At 49.7% G+C, this 21,375-nt stretch overlaps 1 protein-coding gene across 6 annotated transcripts in view; it reads left to right on the forward strand.

The window, feature by feature from the left end:
- Nucleotides 1–21,375, forward strand: part of ELP1 (elongator acetyltransferase complex subunit 1) — a 113,893-nt gene that overhangs the window by 25,193 nt on the left and 67,325 nt on the right. For 5 of the 6 annotated variants that reach the window (XM_074953692.1, XM_074953694.1, XM_074953693.1 and 2 more), the window contains exons 10-13: nucleotides 964–1,057; nucleotides 2,715–2,945; nucleotides 3,325–3,495; nucleotides 8,090–8,180. In XM_074953692.1, coding sequence (XP_074809793.1) covers nucleotides 964–1,057; nucleotides 2,715–2,945; nucleotides 3,325–3,495; nucleotides 8,090–8,180 — 587 coding nt within the window. The remainder of the gene's footprint in view (nucleotides 1–963; nucleotides 1,058–2,714; nucleotides 2,946–3,324; nucleotides 3,496–8,089; nucleotides 8,181–21,375) is intronic. The other variant, XM_074953695.1, reaches the window with a different exon arrangement.

Below are 21,375 nucleotides of genomic sequence, written 5' to 3' on the forward strand. Positions count from 1 at the left end.
TCTAGAGTAACCTGGATCCAGATTTCAAATTAGTTGCTAGTTCTCATCTTGATAGTGATCTGAATCTAAACTGCAGATCCAGATTTGTGTCTAGCTCCGATCTCTGCAGACTGGGCCCATCGTTGCCTTTAGTCACTGACAGACTTTAGTCTTTACAGAAAGAGACGGGAGGTAGGAAGCACCAAATTGTGACTCTTTACAAGAGAGGTTGGGTGAAAGAGTCCTTTGTAGTATGCACGGGCCCAGCTCAGGAGTGCTGGGCTACAGGTGGCCCTGTTGACTCCAGCTGGGCACTCAGCACCCTGGGAAATTCAGACTTCTTTAAAATCAAGCTCTTATCTATCTCTTGGTCACAAAGTACCTAGGAGCAAGAGCAGAACCATGGGCTCAACCCGTCTCCCACTGAAGGCAGTGTATTTTTTTTAAGTGCGTTCCCTACTGAGGAGACAGCAGCCCCTCCAGAGGCTCTAGCATTTGGTCACCAGGATCTCCTGGAGACAACACTTCCAGCCGCTGGACGGTCTCGCCCCAGCTGGGGAGAAGGCTCTATTTCAGCGACACCACTGTGCCTTGTAGCTGGGGTGGGGTTGCAGGTGATGCATGGGAAAGAGTAGGATCTAAAATATGGCAGAGCACGACTGTTGTGTGAATGGAGAGTGTGACACTCCTCAGTGGGCTTGTTTAAGCTGTTCCCTCCCGCAGGCACTGTGCAGAGTATATAAGAGGTTCTACTTAATTCCCCCCTTAGTTTCCTAAGACAGGGCTGGGGTCTACCATCTTCACATCATGCCTGGGGGATTTCCTGGCATAAGCTTTGTAATATGTTACTGCTTTCTAGTCCCTGCAATGGTGTGCTCACTTGTGTGCTGTCTGGGTAAGGAGGGAGCCAGCTAACATTTTTAACCTTGAGTGGTCTGCCTTGTATAGGGGCAGAAACACCAATGAGAGACTCTGTCCCATCAGGTTAACGAGCTGCTTTGGAACTTAGACTCTACCATCCTGGCAGTTTGGCTGCAAGATCTTAAGAAAGAAAAGAACTTCGGGACAAACACCTATGGTAAGAATACTTGCAGTGCCCTAACTGCCCCCAAGTGCACGTTAATTAGGAGGTGTGGGGAGGCAATATGCCAGAAGACATGGGGAGATTCTGCTCAGTGTTTTGAGGTGCCTGTGCAAGGTCAGGAGAAACTGCCCTAGTTCACTAGATTTTGCTCACAGGCATTGTCCGGGCCAGCTGCTCTGGAAGCAATGCCAAACCTCACTGCCCATCAGTGGGCTTCTGAAACATCTACACCAGTGACTGAAGATCCCAGCCCTTAATGCTGATGTCCCCTTTGGGGAAAGGTCTTTTGCAGGGAAGAGGAGGAGCACAGAATTTTTAGGTTCTTTTTAGCAAATTTTGAGCTCAGGGTTGCTTTGTGCTGGGTGCTGCACAGACATAGTAAAAGACTGCCCCTGCCCCAAAGAGCTCACTATCTTAATAGGCAAGATAGAGGATGGGAGACAGGAATCATAGAATATCAGGGTTGGAAGGGACCCCAGAAGGTCATCTAGTCCAACCCCCTGCTCGAAGCAGGACCAATTCCCAGTTAAATCATCCCGGCCAGGGCTTTGTCAAGCCTGACCTTAAAAACCTCTAAGGAAGGAGATTCTGCCACCTCCCTAGGTAACGCATTCCAGTGTTTCACCACCCTCTTAGTGAAAAAGTTTTTCCTAATATCCAATCTAAACCTCCCCCATTGCAACTTGAGACCATTACTCCTCGTTCTGTCATCTGCTACCATTGAGAACAGTCTAGAGCCATCCTCTTTGGAACCCCCTTTCAGGTAGTTGAAAGCAGCTATCAAATCCCCCCTCATTCTTCTCTTCTGCAGACTAAACAATCCCAGCTCCCTCAGCCTCTCCTCATAAGTCATGTGCTCTAGACCCCTAATCATTTTTGTTGCCCTTCGCTGGACTCTCTCCAATTTATCCACATCCTTCTTGTAGTGTGGGGCCCAAAACTGGACACAGTACTCCAGATGAGGCCTCACCAGTGTCGAATAGAGGGGAACGATCACGTCCCTCGATCTGCTCGCTATGCTCCTACTTATACATCCCAAAATGCCATTGGCCTTCTTGGCAACAAGGGCACACTGTTGACTCATATCCAGCTTCTCGTCCACTGTCACCCCTAGGTCCTTTTCCGCAGAACTGCTGCCTAGCCATTCGGTCCCTAGTCTGTAGCGGTGCATTGGATTCTTCCATCCTAAGTGCAGGACCCTGCACTTATCCTTATTGAACCTCATCAGATTTCTTTTGGCCCAATCCTCCAATTTGTCTAGGTCCTTCTGTATCCTATCCCTCCCCTCCAGCGTATCTACCACTCCTCCCAGTTTAGTATCATCTGCAAGAGAGCAAAGTGACTGGGCCCTAGTCACATAGGGAGTCTAGCAGGACAGGGGATTGAACCGGGATCTCTTGTGTCCAGTGTAGTGTGTTAACCCCAAAGCTAGTCTTCCTCCCTGGAGCAGAGGGTCACTGAAGGTTAGACAGGCTGAAGGGCTGCTGAAATAATCTTTGGCGGCGGCCATGACAGAGAGAGGGCCTGAACATTCAGCTAAAACCGCTGGATCCCCCCAAGCTGCTCGTGGGAAGGGTGTGGCTGGGTGCCAGCTGTGACCTTACTGCCCCAGCCCCCATGCAATGCGTAATGACTACATTTCTCTGTGTAGTTCAGCTCTGGACAGTGGGGAACTGTCACTGGTACCTGAAGCAGAGCCTGCATTTTGGCAGCGCTGAGAAAAGCCAGCTTGTGTCACTGCGGTGGGACCCTGAGATCCCATATCGACTGCACGCTCTCTGCAGGGGATGGCACGCCCTCTGCTACGACTGGCACTGGAGCACCGACCGCAGTACTGGGGAGGAGAGCCGCCTTGTGGCCAACGTGGCCGTTATTGATGGAGGTGATTGTTGGAGACCAAGTCAACGACGGGGGAATGTGTTAAACGTTTGTGTGTCTGCTGTTTAGCAGGTCTGTCTGTCTGGGGCATTGCAATGCTGGAGTGCTGCTTCTCTCACTGAGGGACATGAGAAAAGACACACTAGTGTGTGGGAGAGCTCCCTCCTGCAGGGCTAAATCCAAAGCCCCTCAGAGTCCATGGGAGTTGAATTAATGGGCTTTCAATCGGGGCCTCCGTGAGCAGAGCAGCCCTTCGTTGTACCCCTCCCCATGCTCCAAGCCGCCTCTTCCACTGGCAGTGTTGCCGTGCCTGTTGCAGTCCGGGTCGGAGCTGGAGCTGCAGTCGTGGGATGGTTCACAGTCTGAGTTTCCTGTTTTCTCAGATAAGGTGCTAGTAACGGCCTTCCAGCATTCTGTGGTGCCTCCGCCCATGTGCACCTTCCAGCTCCAGCTCCAGCAGGCGGTGAACCAGGTCGCATTCCACACAGACCCCGCAAAGAGCGCAGACCTTGCTGTCCTCGACGCCAGCAACAGGATCTCCATTTACAGAGTTGGTGTGTGGTTTCTCTTTCTCTCTGTTCCTGGGTTTGCTGCACCTCTGCTCCCTCCATGGTCTTCTCAAGCGTGCCCTTTCAGGTCTCAGACCTCCAAGTGTCATGTCTGTATGAGCAGGGACCCATGTCCCTCTTCCTCCAGATAAGGGATCTAGGCTTGCTGTCCCCCTGCAGTTAACTCTTACTATCCCAACAAGTCTGCAGTGAGTGCAGCACCTGTGGTTCACTCTCTCTCGGCACAGTGAGCAGCCAGCTTTCACAGAGCATTTATTGTATTTAGAACAGAAGAATTACAGGAAAACAATCCTAAAGCAACAGTCAGTCTCCCCGCATGCTGGGCTTACCAAGTGTCCCCTGTCTTCCCCCCCATCATGGAGACCCTGACAGGTTCCAGGGCTTCATGCCCTTCCAGCAGGGTTTGCCCGCTTGGTAACAGTCTCAGGTCAGCTCAAGGGTCAAATGAGGGACACTCAGTTAGTTCAGGCTGACCTTTTACACCACAAGCTCTTTCTTTGTCATCTGGGCTTCTTGATCCGGGTCTGATCCAGACTATGCAGTTCCTTCCAGGGGATGGTACTACTCTGGAGTTGTTTGCTTGTCCCAAGGATTTTAGTCCTGGAATATAGTGTGGCAAAATCTCATGCCATGGGTGAGTCAGTAACAGAAGGGTCAGGAAGGTGTCATTTGATTTGTAAAAACCTACAGAATCATAATTTCAGTGGTGTCCACCTCTGTGGTGTGGCAGAGGGGACTCACTGACATCCCAGCCACCCCCTCTCCCAGCTTCATGTCTTTCAGTTGGAAATTTTGATAATAGCATCATTGGATATGGGTCAAGTTGGGTATCTTTCGAAAGCTTTCTCTCACAGATGCAGTGATACCAAGCATGACAAACCTAGAACAATTATGTACATATATATATTTGAGAAAATGTTTACAAATACATTTATTTTAATTATACTTTAACACAAGGATGCATTGCTTATGTTATAAAAAAGAAAAAAAGCAACCCTTAACATCTTGGTAGGTGTTAAGTTTCTAGTTTGCGAGTTTTTACCTCAGCCACACTGTCTGTTTGCTATGTTGTAAGGTCTCTGTTGGTGTAAGGTTTCTGGTCCCCTTGTAAGTAGGTGCTGGATTAGGAAGACCATGCAAAATGACCATTAGTTTGCTTTTCGCCTGGCACATATGCATTGTTCCGTCACATTCGAACATCGATAGAGCTACCACAGAGAACTCAGACTTTCCCAAAGTCTAACGTAAATCAGCATTGTACTGAGATCTGGACACAACCAGGTGATGAACAAACAATGATCTGTCTACAATTAGCTCTGTACTGATCCCTGCTACCTTCATTCTGACTTTTTTTTTTTTTTTGCATTAGAGCACAGCTTTCATCTGTTCTTCTTAATAGGAATCCATAGATTTGATGGAGCCTGGGATAATTCTTTGGGTTTTGAGGGCTTCATACAAGTCATGGCTAAGGCTAAGATTTTGTAACGGACTTTTTTTTAGTAAAAGTCATGGACAAGTCACGGGCAATAAACAAAAATTCACAGAAGCTCATGACCTGTCTCTCTGACTTTCACTAAAAATAGCCCTGACAAAATGGGGAGGTGGGTTCAGCTCACAGCCACTGTTGTTGGGGCTCCAGTGTCTCCTGCCGCTGCAGTGGGAGCTCCAGGGTTCCTCCCATGCATCAGCTGAGCAGTTCTTGGCGGGGGGCCCACCACTTGTGGCAGCAGGAAGCTCTGGGGGTTCCCTGCCACCTGCAGCAACTGGGAGCTCCAGGGTCCCCTGCCGCTTGCGGAAGCTGGGCTACTGCAGGGTCTCCTCACCCCCCCCATAGCATCTGGGAGCTCCAGGGGTCCCCCTGCCGTGGCTGGCAAGCTGTGGGGTCCCCGCACCAGGGTGGAGGTGAGGGGCCAGCTTGGAGCTCCAGCCCCGGGGCAGAAAATGTCACTGAGGTCAATGGAAATCACGGATTCTGTGACCTCTGTGATGTAATCATAGTCTTAGTCATGTCCCAGAGTGTCCATTCAGCTGACATCTTTAACGGTCTCATCACTGAAGACTGTTGTTCATCATGATATTAATGAGCTCCTGTAGGTCATCCATTTTGTATCCATGAAACTCCCATGTACTGCAGGACAAAATGCTTCTCTGTAAAAATTTAGCAGTTGCAAACAGTCTTCATATTACTGTTGACATCGGCCTTTTTTCTGCTTTTGGTAGCACCACAACTTTTAAGGATATGCGCTGTGATTCACATCTGTGGGTATGATTACCACAAACTAAGTCCATGTCCCACAGTTCATCTTCAGTAAGTGCTTCCAGAGCCTTTCGGCTTTGTTCCTCTTCAGTCCCATTCAGAGCAACTGTTTCTCTGTACTTAGCCTCTAGATTGGCCATCGCCACCACTTTCCTACCCATTACAGCTTCTGCAAGGCAATTGATGAACAATTTCAATTGCACAGTTTGCAGGAGTAAAATCAGTATTTGTTTCTATTGCTTTTACCTTTCGATGCAACACATTATATACATTCTTGGTGCATCACTCGATGTGATATGAAATGTCACGTGTGGGTGTGTTTTGGGTCATTGCACTCATTTAACTTTACTTTCCATGGAACTTTTTTGCTGATTGCTTCATACAGTTTCTCACCTGTCTCACATATAGTAACTGTGCTTAATGGATGCTTTCGGGCTTAGGGCAGAAAAAGCAAGTGTTCTTCTCAAAACACATTCCATGGCTAGTATAAGGCAAGTCTCACCTACGGTTGGCCCTTGTCGTGGGATCTTCAACTTTTTTCTGATCCTTGATGTACTTCCTCCCCAATCTTGCCAAATTCAGTTTATATGCACTTCTGATAGCATGTATGGTCCCTGCAAGCATTGTGTTTAGGTATTCTCCAAAGATTCAGCTACTAGTTGGTACTCTCCCCATTGATGCCTAAAAATGATCAAGACCGAAATAAAACCCAGTATTTTGTAATAAATTGCTTTGGGATTGTAATTAATTATGTGATGTAACCGTGTGGGTACTGTTTGTGGATGCAGTCCAGTAATTATTGCCTGGATACTGACATCTTAACCAGTGCCTCATTGCCTCTCAGATAAATAAAGCTGACAATCAGTACCACTGACCCGCTTCATTTTTGGCAATGATGGCAAATCAACCTGAAGCACTCCTTTCATTTAGGGTAATCTGTAATGTTAAAAAAATTAATCAGATATCATGTTCTGAGCGTTTAGCTGATAACAGAGTACTGTCACAATTTAGCTGAGAGTGCTGTGTTAAACATGCCTGTGTTTAAAAATCCAATTTTTAATTATTCTTTAAAGTTTTCATGAATATATATCTGCATAATTGTTTTAGGTTTGTCATGTTTGGTACCATAGTATTTAAGCAAGAAATGGCTTTTGAATGGTACCAAGTCAACCCATTACTGATTTCACTGTATTATCAAAATTTCCATCAATCCAAGGACCTGGAGCTGGGAGCCGGGTGGCACCAAATCCCTGGTTCCATACTGAGGAGGACGGCACTATTGGAATTATGATTCTGTAGTTTTTTTTTTTTAATCAAATGACACCTCCCTTATCTTTCTATCACTAACTCACCCACAGAATTACACATACTCCCAATAATTATTCCCCACTGATTTTTAGCTCCTGGAGGAAGCTTGGTAACGCTGCCTCGTGTAGCTAGAATACAATCCCCAGCTCACAAGGAAACAGATCACATTTCTAGATACACACGTTAATGAATATCTCCTGTGCCCATAGCGTTTAGCACATCTCACAGTAATTGTCTTTTGAAGTTTCTATACTTCCAGGGTCTCGTATCTGCCACCTTCTGCACATTGTACTCCATGCCTGCCCCTGGGCATGCTCCTCCCTCTGTGTGAGCTATGCTGAGTGATGCTGGTGCTTGCAGATCAGCCTGGCGCACACACCTTTCGCTCTCAAATGCCCAGGTCTCCGATGCGGCCCCCGCCTTGTACCAATGGCCTTGTAGTTGATGGGAGGCTTGCATGACAAGCAAACGCAGTGTTTAACCCCAGTCCAGCTGGATGCCATCTCAGGTGACTCATTGCTGAAGCAATAGCATCTGAGTTTGTGAGTTTGTTGTGTGGCCTGTTCCCTCTTATGCCTGCAGAGTGCTGTGAGGCATCCTGCATGGATTGCCAGGATTGGTTTGGCATCCTTCTTCTGAAGATGGCTGTGATCCTAGAGTGTAGTGATGGCAAAGGCCCCTCAGCCCTAGTTCAATGCAGGATCAGTCCCTCATGGACAACCCATTGAAGAGCTCAGCTGTCAGTGTGCTGAGTGATAGGAGGGCTTCCCCCACCCCTCCAAGAAGGCTGTCACCTGTTTTTGGTTTCATGCTACACATTTAAAGAGTATGACCCTTGCTGAGCACAAGAGAGAATTGCAGAGGCAGTTGATGTAGGAGAGAGAGCCTAATGAACAGGCCACTGCATGTTGAATTGCCCTCAGTAATGGTTAGATTGGGAGCAATGTATTTTGCAAATCTCTGGTGGTGGTGCTTGAAGGGCGCTCTAACATGCCTGTATGCTCCATTTGCCAGGTGACGGCACTGTGAAAGACCCCACTGTTACATTGGGAGGAAGTGGATTTAAAGCTTCTGTTGAAACACCTCATCTGGAAAAAACCTACAGGTACTGCAGGCCTATTGTGAGTTCTGGGAAACAGGGCCCGGGGCTGTATATAGGCAGTGGCTGACTGCTGGGTGAGAGGTGCCTCCTGCTTAGCTTAAGGGCCCTTATTCCTGCTGTGCAGGGACTCTGGCCTCAACTGACACTAAGGAAGCACAAACGAAGCCCTGGCTGGGCAGCGTGGCACCCTCTCCCCCAGGGGGGCTGGTTTGTGTCTAGTTCTGCCGGCTAGCAGGGGCTGTGACCGTCTCCAGGGTCTTCGCTTTTAGCACGGGAAGAAACACCACGTTCTGGCACCCCTAGCAACAGATTTTGTCATGCCACAGGGCATGCTTGCCTCCCCAGGGATGTGGGCACTGGAGGAATGAGGTGCACTAGTGCAAGGCTGCTTGTACTGGAAGGGCCAGTGAGTGCTTCAGCCCCTCCCCTCTCTGCGTTCTCGCACACCAAGCCCAGCTGACCAGGCAGGTGAGTCCCACTTTGGGGAGGCAGACGGCTCCCTAGGCACATGGCATGGGGTGCCAGATGCACCACCTTGGGCTAAAAATGTGTGCTACAGATCAGTCAGCCTGGAGTGTGACTACACCCTTTACTCTGATCGCCTGCATGTGCCATTCTTCGAGTGACTGCATGTGTCCATTCCGCTTCAGGTGTGTGTGCACTCAGGACACCAGCGTCAAGAGATTTGTCCTTTAGCAGTACCCATTGAGGTGATGCATGTGTCCTCTGCTGCCTTGTGCTGCTGTGCAGTGATATAAGAGGTGGACCTGATCCCTCTCAGTTCCTTCTTACTGTCCATGGTAGGTAGTCTGCACATGTTAGCTGCTTCTTCGGGTGCTTGTTCATGTCCATTCCAATCAGGTGTGTGAGCGCGCACGTGCAGGATAGCCGGAAGATTTTTCCCATAGCAGTCTCCGTCGGGTCAGCCTGGGCACCCCCAGGAGTTGCGCCTTCGTGGCGCTCAATATAGAGCCCTGCCGACCCACCACCCCCCTCAGTTTCTTCTTACCGCCCGTGACGGTTAGCTGGAACTGTGACGTTGCACGCCGTATGTTTTATGGAAATCTGTTCATAAGTGTGAATATGAGGTGACTGGGATATACTTTATTGAGAAGATCTCTTGTAAGGTGTCATTGCAAAGCTTAGGATCTACTGAGTGTGTTCATCCCATTTGTTTGCATGTATCGTTTCTAGGACTGGAGGCAGGAGAATAAGAGAGAAACTCGTATCACTGAGGTAAACCCTTTAAGTGGAAGCCATTAAGGGTGCTCCAGAATCAGTCACCTGTACGCGGCTCTGTTTACTTGCAAGCCTTCTGGGGTAGGTGCTGGCCAGCCCTGGGAGAATGGAGGCTGAGGTCTCACAGGACATGTGACCATGTCACCTGCTACTGGAATCCATCTTAAATCTGGTGCTTTTCCATTTAGAAGGAGGGATGGGACCCCAGAGAGACATAAGATTCCCGCCTTGGGCCAAAGCTATAAAAAGGGGTGGAGCAGAACAAAGTGGGCTGCAGTCATGAGAAATCCCCTTGTTACCACCTGAGCTGGAACTAACAAGGATTGTACTGGGGAAAGGATTGGGCCCAGACTAGGAAGGAGTCTAATCTGTGAAAGAAGCTTATTGGAACATCTGTGAGGGTGAGATTTACCTGTAATCAGTTTCTTAATGTATTAGGCTTAGACTTGCGTGTTTTGTTTTATTTTCCATAGTAACTTACTTTGTTCTGTCTGTTATTACTTGGAACCACTTAAATCCTACTTTTTATACTTTTGCTTATTAATTAACCCAAAGTGAGTAAGTGATTAATACCTGGGGGAGCAAACAGCTGTGCATATCTCTCTATCAGTGTTATAGAGGGTGGACAGTTTGAGTTTACCCTGTATATGCTTTATACAGAGTAAAACAGATTTATTTGGGGTTTGGATCCCATTGGGAGCTGAGTGTCTGGATGCTGGAGATAGGTGACCTGCTGAGCAGTTTTTAGTTAAAGTCTGGAGCTTTGGGGGTATGGACCAGACCTGGGTCTGTGTTGCAGCAGGCTAGCATGTCTGGCTCAACAAGGCAGGGTTCCGGAGTCCCAAGCTGGCAGGGAAAACGGGCTCAGAGGTAATTTCAGCATGTCAGATGACAGTCCTAAGGGGGTCTCTGTGACCAAAGCTGTCGCAGGAACGTCCCATAGCCTTTGCTTAGCAAGTGCCTTTATTTCCCCCCGGGGTCCCGCGCTCAGCACACCCTTATCGGTGCAGAATGCCCTGGCTCCATCATCCCAGGAACCGGTGCTGAAAAAGGACTCCTCCTGAGACCCTCGGCACTGGCATGGCTCCTCCATGGCCAATCAGCTAGGCACCAGTCTCAGTTGCTGGTGCCTCAGAAGAGGAAGAGCTGGAAAGGGGGTGTTCTCCCCCAGCTAAGTCTAAGGAGCCAACGGCTGTGAGACCCCATTCGGGCCACAGAACCAGGTCCCTGGGCAGGGCCACGTCAACTCCTGCCCAGGTGAGGCAGCTAAGTCTGGGCCCACCACAATTGCTGGACCCTACTGGCCAGCAACTGCCACTCCCCTCGACACTGGAGGCTTTTGGGGCGGCTCAAGACTTGCTGTGTCTCATTGTGCAGTTCTCGCCCCCTAGTACAGAGCTGGCTCCGGCCCCGTCTGCAGCACTGTGACCCCAGGTAGAATCAAGGGGGAAGCCGGCGTGATGTCCCGGCACGCCCCTTCTCCATGGCACCCTCTGGCACCAACACCTCTGGAGAGAGAACTCAGTTGGTCCCTGAGCTCCCGATGCTCGTTGCCCCAAAGCACAGCTCCTCCATGGTCTTCGTATTCGGAGACCTCAGAGTTGGAGTCAGACTCCTACCTCTCTGATAAGAGCAGGAGGTCCAGGTCACGGCAGGAGAGACGTGCTTACCGAGCGCAGTGGCAGAACCCCGCGCAGTGGCCCTTCTGGACTCCATGGGCTTTTCACGAGAGCCAGGGAAGGAGCCAAGAGTCCTGCTCGGCAGTGGCTTTGGCCACCTTTATCCTACCGGCTGAGCAACCAGCCACTGAACCACCGACATCGACACCCTCGGCTGCGGCACCGTCGCTGGCACTGGCTTCGGCTCCAGCACCGACATCTGCACCGGCGTTGATAGTGGCTCCAGGGGCACCAACAGCGGCTCTGGCACTGACCGCGCTGCCACAGAGGCTGGTGCCTACAGCCCCCGTACCAAACACGGCACCATCTATGTCTGTTCCTGCACAGGATCCGAGAGTCACAGGATCCCTTGGGCCCTGATGGCAGGGAGCAGCTGCCCTTACTTGGAGCTTCCTCCTCTTCGTCGCCGAACGAGGCGCTGGCTGGTACCGCCATCACCCCGGCACTTGAGGACAGTCGGGTGTTGCAGCAGTTGCTGTGCCGGGTTGCCCGGGGTCTGGACATCAAGGCAGAGGAGGTAGTCAAGGACTCTGGACCTTCCCGTATTGCCTTACTGCTCATAAAAATTATCATGGACATCAACAAAACCCTGTGGCAGACCCCAGCCTCATTGCCACCCGCTGCCAAGCGCAATGAAAGGTGATACTTTGTGCCTTCTAAAGGTTATGAACATCTTTATTCCCACCTGCAACCTGGTTAGCTAGTTGTGCATGCTGCTAACCATCATGAGCGGCAAGGTTTTCAAGGGCCCTCCCCTCAAAACAGGCAGGCTAAAACACTTAACCTTTTCGGGAGGAAGGTCTATTCTACAGGTGGATTGCAGCGCCATATTTCCAGCCAACAGGTCGTTGTCATCCGGTACTCTTTTAATACCACTACTGCAATGGCAAACTTTGTGGAGCTACTCCTCTTAGACTCCTGTGCTGAGTTTTTGGCCTTGGTTGAGGCAGGCAAGCTAATCTCCCGAGCTTCCCTCCAGGCGGTGCTGGATGCTGCTGATGCCACCACAAGAGTCATGGCTACAGGGGTGACCATGAGAATGGGTTCCTGGCTCCAGGTCTCTGGTCACCCGCACAAGGTCCAGCAGACCATACAGGACCTCCCCTTCGAGAGTCTGACTCTGTTTTCAGAGAAGACAGATAAAAGGCTACATAGCCTAAAAGACTCTAGAGCCACCCTCAAATCCTTGGGCCTACACACTCCCGCCACGCAGCGGAAGCCTTTCAGGCCTCAGCCTCCTCCGCGGTTCTACCAACAGGACAGCTCCTGGAGGAGGAATAGGAGTGGCAGGAAAAGGCGACACCCATCCTCAGGCCAGGACTCTGGCCAACCCAAACCATCTTCCGGCCCCATACCGGCCTTTTGAAGGTGCGGTCAAGGACTGCACACCAGATCAAAAACTGGATCTACCCCACCTTACCTTTTCCTCCCGACTGTCCCCTTTCTACCGTGCATGGTCCCGTAGCACTTTGGACCAATGGGTGCTCCTCACGGTAGAGAGGGAATAACCCATACAATTCTGTGCCCTTCCACCCCACTTCCTTGTCCCTCTTCAGGGACCCCTTGTGATGGGTTCAGTCACAGAGACCCCCTTGGCACTGTCACCTGATGTGCTGAGACTACCTCTGAGCCCGTTTTCTCTGCCAGTTTGGGCCTCCAGAACCCTGCCTTGTCGAGCCAGACTCGCCACTCTGCTCCAACACAGACCCAGGGTCTGAACCATGCCCCCAAAGCTGCGGACTTAACTGAAATCAGCTTAAGAAGTGCTCCTGTCTCTAGCATCCTGACACCCAGCTCCCAGTGGGATCCAAACCCCAAATAAATCCGTTTTACTCTGTATAAAGCTTATACAGGGTAAACTCATAAATTGTCTGCTCTCTATAACACTGACAGATATATACAGCTGTTTGCTCCCCCAGGTATTAATTACTTATTCTGGGTTAATTAATAACAAAAGTGATTTTATTAAGTATAAAAAGTAGGATTTAAATGGTTTCAAGTAATAACAGACAGAACAATGTAAATTACCATGCAAAATAAAACCAAACATGCAAGTCTAAGCCTAATATATTAAGAAAGTGATTACAGATAAAATCTCACCCGCAGAGGTGTTCTAATAATCTTTCACAGACTGGACTCCTTCCTAGTCTGGGCCCAATTCTTTCCATGATACAGTTCTTGTTAGTTCCAGCTCAGGTGGTAACTAGGGGATTTCTCATCAATGGAACCTCCTTTGTTCTTTTCCACCCCCTTATACAGCTTTGGCATAAGTCAGGAATCTTTTGTGTCTCTGGGTCCCCACAATTCTTTCTAAATGGAAGAGCACCAGGTTTAAGATGGATTCCAGTACAAGGTGACATTGTCACGTCCTGAGGGATCACAAACATTCATACTTCCTGGCCTGACTCACAAGAAGGCTTGCAAGTAAACAGATTTCAGAGTAACAGCCGTGTTAGTCTGTATTCGCAAAAAGAAAAGGAGTACTTGTGGCACCTTAGAGACTAACCAATTTATTTCAGCATAAGCTTTCGTGAGCTACAGCTCACTTCATCGGATGCATACTGTGGAAAGTGTAGAAGATCTTTTTATACACACAAAGCATGAAAAAATACCTCCCCCCACCCCACTCTCCTGCTGGTAATAGCTTATCTAAAGTGATCACTCTCTCCTTACAATGTGTATGATGATCAAGGTGGGCCATTTCCAGCACAAATCCAGGGTTTAACAAGAACGTCTTGGGGGGGGGGGGGTGGTAGGAAAAAATAAGGGGAAATAGTTTTTTCCTACCCCCCCATTTCCCCTTGTTTTTTCCTACCCCCTTCCCCCCCCCCCCCCCCCGACGTTCTTGTTAAACCCTGGATTTGTGCTGGAAATGGCCCACCTTGATTGTCATACACATTGTAAGGAGAGTGATCACTTTGGATAAGCTATTACCAGCAGGAGAGTGGGGTGGGGGGAGGTATTTTTTCATGCTTTGTGTGTATATAAAAAGATCTTCTACACTTTCCACAGTATGCATCTGATGAAGTGAGCTGTAGCTCACGAAAGCTTATGCTCAAATAAATTGGTTAGTCTCTAAGGTGCCACAAGTACTCCTTTTCTTTTTGCAAGTAAACAGAGCCATTTACAACCAATTGTCCTAGTTGATGGGAGCCATCAACATTCCAAAACGCCATTAATGGCCCACACTTTGCATAATTATAATAGGACCTCAGAGTTATATTTCATATTTCTAGTTTCAGATACAAGAATGATACATTTCTACAAATAGGATGACCACACTCAGTAGATTATAAGCTTTGTAACGATACCTTATAAGAGACCTTTTGCATGAGGCATATTCCAGTTACGTTATATTCATGCTCATTAGCATTTTTTCATAAAATCATATGGGATGCAACGTCACACCCCTTTCACGAGCAACTCCTTTTATAGGAGGTGCACTCACTCCTTTTGCTAGGAGTAGTGGAAGAGGTTCCTCAGGAGCAGAAGGTCAGGGGTTTCTATTCTCGGTATTTCCTAATACCAAAAGCCAAGGGTGGGCTCAGGCCCATACTAGACCTGCGAGAATTCAACAAATTTGTGAAGAAGCTCAAGTTCCACATGGTCTCTTTGCCTCCATCATCCCTTCCTTGGATCTAGGAGACTGGTATGCTGCACTCGCCTTGAAGGACACGTACTTTCACATAGCAATAACTGTCCCACAGAAAATATCTCAGGTTTGTGGTAAACACCCACTATCAGTTCACAGTCCTCCCATTCGGTCTGTCAGCGGCGCCTTGTGTTTTTACCAAGTGTATGGCAGTTGTGGCTGCGTTCCTGCTCAGACGGCAGGTGCAGGTGTTCCCGCACCTCGACGACTGGCTCATCAAGGGCCGCTCCAGGTCTCAAGTGGAGGTACAAGTCAACTTCATAACTTGGGCCTTCTTCTCAACAAGGGAAAATCAAAGCTGACCCTGGTTCAGAGGATAGAGTTTATAGGGGCAGTACTGGACTCGACCAGCCAGGGCATACCTTCCAGAAGTGAGGTTTCGGTCCCTGGGTACATCATATGAAGTCTCAGGCAGTTCCCCACCACCATAGCAAGGAATTGCCTGAAACTCCTGGGACACATGGCGGCTTGTACCTACATAGCCAGACTCAGATTTCGATCTCTTCAGTCATGGCTAGCGTCAGTGTATCAGCCAGTCTGGGGCAGCTGGGACAGGATCGTAACCCTGCCTCACATGGTACTCGACTGCCTTCTGTGATGGCTGGACCTACAGACAGTATGTGCAGGGGTCCCCTTCACCAGCCCTCAGCCATCCCTCTCGCTAGTGACAGGTGTGTCACCTTTGGGCAGGGGAGAACATCTCGGAGAGCTCAGAACACAAGGCCTCTGGTCTCAGGTGGAACTCGCTCTCCACATCAGTGTCAGAGAGCTGAGAGCAGTGCGCCTGGCATGCCAGACTTTCCGAGCCCACTTGATAGGGAGATGTGTATCAGTTATGACAGACAACACCACGGCGATGTTCCATATCAACAAACGGGGGTGCACGTTCCTCTCCCTGTGCCAGGAAGCCCTCAAGTTGTGGGACTTCTGTATAGAGCACTCGATACATCTGCAAGCATCGTACCTCCCCAGAGTACAGAACGAGTTGGCAGACCATCTCAGGAGGTCGTTCCACGGCCACGAGTGGTCCCTTCGCCCGGACTTGGTGACCTCAACCTTCCATCAGTGGGGCTTTCCTCAGATCGACGTGTTTGCCATGCAACAGGAAGTGCCGGCAGTTTTGCTCCTTCCTGAATCACAGCCCAGGCTCCATTGCAGACGCGTTCCTCCTCCCACGGGGAGGCAGTCTCCTGTTTGCATTCCCGCTTACCCTTTTCGTTCACAAGGTGCTCCTCAAAATACAGAGGGAATGAGCGGTGATATTGATTGCTCCAGGACTGGTACACATCTCTCCTGGCAGTGGAAGCTCCAGTCACCTTGCCGCTCTTCCCGGATTTACTAACCCAGGATCATAGCCGTCTCCAACACCTGAACCTAGAGTCGCTGCACCTCATGGCGTGGAAGCTCCATGGCTGAACCCAGTGGATCTTTCTTGCTTGGATCAGGTTAGGCAAGTTCTCCTTGGCAGTAGGAAACCCTTCACAAGAGCCACCTACCTTGCCAAGTGGAAGAGATTTTCAATCTGGTTGGTGCAGCACCATTCGTCCCCGACACTCACCTCTGTGCCATTTATATTAGACTGTCTTCTCCACCTCAAGCAGCAGGGGTTGTCCATGTCATCAAGAAGGGTTCACTTGGCCACCATCTCTGCCTTCCACCCAGGCACAGAGGGCCACTCGGTCTTTGCTAATCCTATGGTCAGCCACTTCCTTAAAGTCTCGACAGGCTATACCCACATGTCCAACAGCTGGTACTGGCTTGGGACCTCAATCTGGTCCTTTCCAGACTTAAGGGACCCCCCCATTTGAACCTTAGGCAATATGTTCCCTGCTCTCTCTCTCATACAAGGTAACGTTTCTGGTAGCAATAACCTCAGCCAGGAGGGTGTCTGAGCTCAAGGCATGGACGTCAGAGCCCCTTACACGGTGCTCTGTAAGGACAAGGTTCAGCTCAGGCCTCACCCAGCTTCCCTCCCAAAGTTGTCTCCCAGTTTCACATCAACCGGGACATCTTCCTCCCAGTGTTCTATCCTAAGCCACACTCAAGCAGCAGGGAGCAGAGGCTTCGCTCATTGGATGTCTGCAGGGCGCTAGCCTTCTACATCCAGAGAATGAAGCTGTTCCGAAAGTCTGTCCAGTTGTTTGTGGCAGTGGCAGACAGAATGAAATGCTTTCCTGTCTCCTCTCAACGTATCTCGTCATAGATCATGTCTTGCATCCGTGAGTGCTACAACCTGACGAAGATGCGTGCTCCTCTGATCGCTGCACACACCACCAGGGCCCAGGCCTCTTCAACAGCGTTCCTGACACAGGTTCCCACCCAGGAAATCTGCAGAGCAGCAACGTGGTCCTCCATGCACACTTTCACCATGCACTGTGCGATCACCCAGCAGGCCCGAGACAATGCGGCCTTTAGAAGGGCAGTGCTCCAATCAGTGGATGACTCCGACCCCATCTCCCGAACTTGGGCTTGTGAGTCACCTGTTTGGAATGGACATGAACAAGGACTCGAAGAAGAAAAACGGTTACAACCATTACAAGAAGGTGAGTAACCATTTTTTTCAATTAGTATTTTTCCCTTTCATGGAGTTGTTTCTTTTGTATATAGTTGGTACTCGTTTTTGTAAATTTATAGTTGATTTAGTGTAGGTTTCATTTCCTTAATTGATTTGTAGTCTACTAGAACGGTCAGTTCCCTCTTGTTGTGGGTGCTGACGCCCAGTACCAGGGAATGCCTCATTCTTAGGGCTTTAGTCCTTGCACTGTCTGCAGGAAATCCAGGCCAGTGAGTGACCCTCATTAGTGTTTAAAGTGCCTTGGCAAGGGTCATGTCTGTGACAGATGCCAGATTTACTTTAAACCTGAAATTAGAAAGGATTGGGAGGGGTCACCTCTTTGTGGTGGCAGCTCTGCGTCCGTGTTCGGAGCCTGCTCGCTCAGGGCTACTTCAGTTAGGAGCACTCCTCCAGACATTGTAGGGTCTTGATAATACTCTCCCAGTACCGAGGGGAAAAAAACACACTGGCATGGTGCTTTGAAGGACTCATCTTGCAAGAGAGTGAGGTTCCCAGCTCCTTCAACCAGGATACAGGGGAGGGTGTCCTTGGAGAAGAAGTACTTGTTGGTGCCAGTAGCACCTCAAGCGGGGTTTTCAACTCCAGCATCAAGCCCTGTGCCTCTGAAACCAACTGCTGCTGGAATACCATCCCACTCTGCGGTACTGAACCCTTCGACACAAGGACAGAAGCAACAGGGAATCTCTCTGTGCTGATAATGGACAGCCTTGCACCTCCTTATCTGGTGCATCAAGAGGCAAGCCTAGGAGGCTTTCCTTGGTATCGTCATCTCCTGAGTCTTGATGGCGGTCCTTGGCACCAAGAAGTACTGTGTCCTCCTGGTCAGGTGACTTGGGCTCATTGTCAGAACCAGAGATTGGCTCATGTGTGTCTCAATCTAGAGAGAGGTGACATCACTCTCCATCCAGGCTTTTTCGCCCTTGGTATACAGCAGAGATTCCACATTGGTCGAGGGACGTGGATCCTTGGTCTGGAAGAGGTTGGAGTCTAATGCCCTACTAGCTGCCATACTGGAGCATCTGAGGGTTTCCTCCCACCACCAAATTCTCCCTCAAGATCCCCAAGTAGACCACCAGAATAGTCTGTGTGAGATGGCATGAGAGGTCACCCTCGGTACGGGGTTGGGTGCCGAGCAGGAGCAAACTGCCCCAGCAGGATCTCTGTCGGAGGGATTAAGGAAGGTTCCATCTCAACTTGCTCTGTGTTCCTCCTCCTCCTCCCTGGTGGTGTCCAGTGTGTCCTCACCTCTTCAGGATGGTTACAGGGCATGTTAGGACCTGCTGAAGAAGGTGGCTTCCTCTCTGGACATACAAGTGGAGGTAGTTTAGGAGAGCTCACATTGATTGGTGGATATTTGGGGTTCAATAGCGCCCTTTTGAGGAGCTCTCCTCATTAATGAGGCTATTCTGGAGTCCACAGAGGTCTTGTGGCAAACACCGCCTTTTCTACCACTGATGGCCCAAAGGACTAAGGAGAGATATCATGTATCATGTCCCCTCATAGGGATTTGAGCGTCTGTACAACTCCCACGCCCCCTTAGAGTTTTTGCTGGTCTCAGCTGTGATCGAGAGCGCATCGGGCAACCTGTTTGTACCCCAAAGTCGAGAGAGGCAAAGAAACACGCTCTTTTCACTAGAAAAATTTATTCTGTTGCTAGACTGCAGCTTCATATTTCAAACCAGCAAGCCTTGCTGGGGAGATAAGATTTCTTCCACAGGGGCAATATTCTCAAGTTTGTAGACAAGTTACTTGAGATGCCAGACAAGAGTTTCTGGCAGTAGTGGACAAGAGAAAATGGTTTGCTTGGACCTTTTTCCAGGCTGCTTTGCATGGGACAGACTGCGGCCGGGGCCATGGGCCTCTGCTGTCACAATGTGTAAGTGTTCATGGCTTCAGTCATCAGGTCTTCCTCTGAAGATCCAACAGACTATTGGGTATCTCCCCATTGAGGGACTGACCCTATTTTCCCATCAGACTGATAAGCTTCACAGTTGCAAGGACTCCAAGGCTACGCTGAAGTTTGTGGGGTTTATACTCCACTCTCTAAAAAGCAATTCTGCCATCAGTCATTCCACTGTTACCAGCCCTTTACACCGTCACAACCTGTCCAGACTCGGAGGAAAAGGAAGAGTCATAGGAGGAGACTACCACCTCCTCATTTCTCATCTGCAGTGAGCTTGTCCAGACAGCCTGGAAATGCAAAGCAGTCTGATTCTTTTGTTGAAGACAGCTTATCAGTTTGCCTTACACCAGCTTCTCCTGTTCCTGTTTTTTCCAATAGGTTATTTGAACTTTTAAGTGCCTGGACCCATACTAACACAGACCGGAGGGTCCTAAACGCTGTGGAATTGGGATACACCCTTCAATTTATTTCTGTTCCCTGCCCCCAATCTCCTTCATCCATCCCTTTACAGAGGCCACTCTCACAGGAGGTCCTCCTTTGGAAAGTTCAGTTTCTCCTCCTGTTAGGAACCATAGAGAAGATCCCTCATCTCCACAGAGAGAGAGGATTTTATTCATGCTGTTTCATAGAATCACAGAATATCAGGGTTGGAAGAGACCTCAGGAGGTCATCTAGTCCAACCTCCTGCTCAAAGCAGGACTAATTCCCAATTTTTGCCCCAGATCCCTAAATGGCCCCCTCAAGGATTGAACTCGCAACCCTGGGTTTAGCAAGCCTAATGCTCAAACCACTGAGCTATCCCTCTCCCCTTCCTAATTTCAAAGGCAAAAGGAGTGCTCAGACTCATCTGAGAGAGCTGAACGAATACAAAAGGAATTTTGCATGGTCACCCTAGCATCCATTATCCTCTCCTTGGATCCCAGTGACTAGTATGCTGCCCTTGACTTGAGGGATTCATATTTCCATGTGTCCATCCATCAAAGCCACAGGAGATTGCTCAGATTTATGGTCAGTTTACATTCCTGACTGTTGGCCGATCCACGGCCCTTGGAGTGTTCACAAAATGCATGGTGGTCTGCATTCCTAAGGAAAACAGGAGTTCTGCTTTTTTCCATACCTTTACCACGGGTTGGTGAGAGATCAGTCCAAGAGTCAGGTAGAATTCGGGGGGGACTGTTGATCAATGAGGAAAAGTCAGTCTTCTCCCCACTCAAAAAATAGAGTTTATAGGTGTGGTCTTGGATCCTATGGTAGCTGGGGCTTTCTTCCTGTAAACCAGAGTCCAGACTGTCAGCCATCACATTAAACGTAAAGGCCCATCCAACCATGGCTGTAAGCAACTGCCTTAGACTTCTGTGGCACATGGCCTCATGTATGTATGGGGTTCAGCATCCCAGTCTTCATCTAAGGAAGTTGCAGAGCTGACTGAGCTCAGTGTACTCCCCAGTATGTGACTGGACATGTTGGTCTGAGTGCCCACAACAGTCTTAGCCTCTTTGGACTCGTGGCTGGACCTAGCTAATGTATGTGTGGGAGTTCCCTGCATTCTCCCACAACCCATACTGACTCTGGTTACAGACGCTTCTGCCCTAGGTTGAGGAGCACACCTGGGGAATCTATAGACTAACGGTCCCTGGTATGGCCAAGATTTAGCTCTCCACATAAACATGAGGGAGTTGAGAACCATTCATCTAGCTCAGGGGTGGGCAAACTTTTTGGCCTGCAGGCCACATCTGGGTATGGAAATTGTATGGTGGGCCATGAATGCTCACGAAATTGGGGGTTGGAGTGTGGGAGGGGGTGGGCTCTGGGGTAGGACTGGGCATGGGGGGGGTGGGGATGCAGGAGGGTGCTCTGGGCTGGGACTGAGGGGTTCAGAGGGCAGGAGGGGGATCAGGGCTGGAGCAGGTGGTTGGGGCATAGTGGGGATCAGGGGTGCAGGCTCTGGGCGGCACTTACCTCAAGCAGCTCCCAGAAGCAGGGGCATGTCCGTCCTCCGGCTCCTACACGGAGACGTGGCCAGGTGGCTCTGCGCACTGCCCCATCTGCAAGCACTGCCCCTGCAGCTCCCATTGGCTGTGGTTCCTGGCCAATGGGAGCTGTGGGGGTGGCGCTTGGGGCAGGGGTAGCGTGCGGAGCCCCCTGGCTGC

Source organism: Natator depressus, chromosome 5, assembly GCF_965152275.1.
Source record: "Natator depressus isolate rNatDep1 chromosome 5, rNatDep2.hap1, whole genome shotgun sequence".
Lineage (NCBI taxonomy): Eukaryota > Metazoa > Chordata > Testudines > Cheloniidae > Natator > Natator depressus.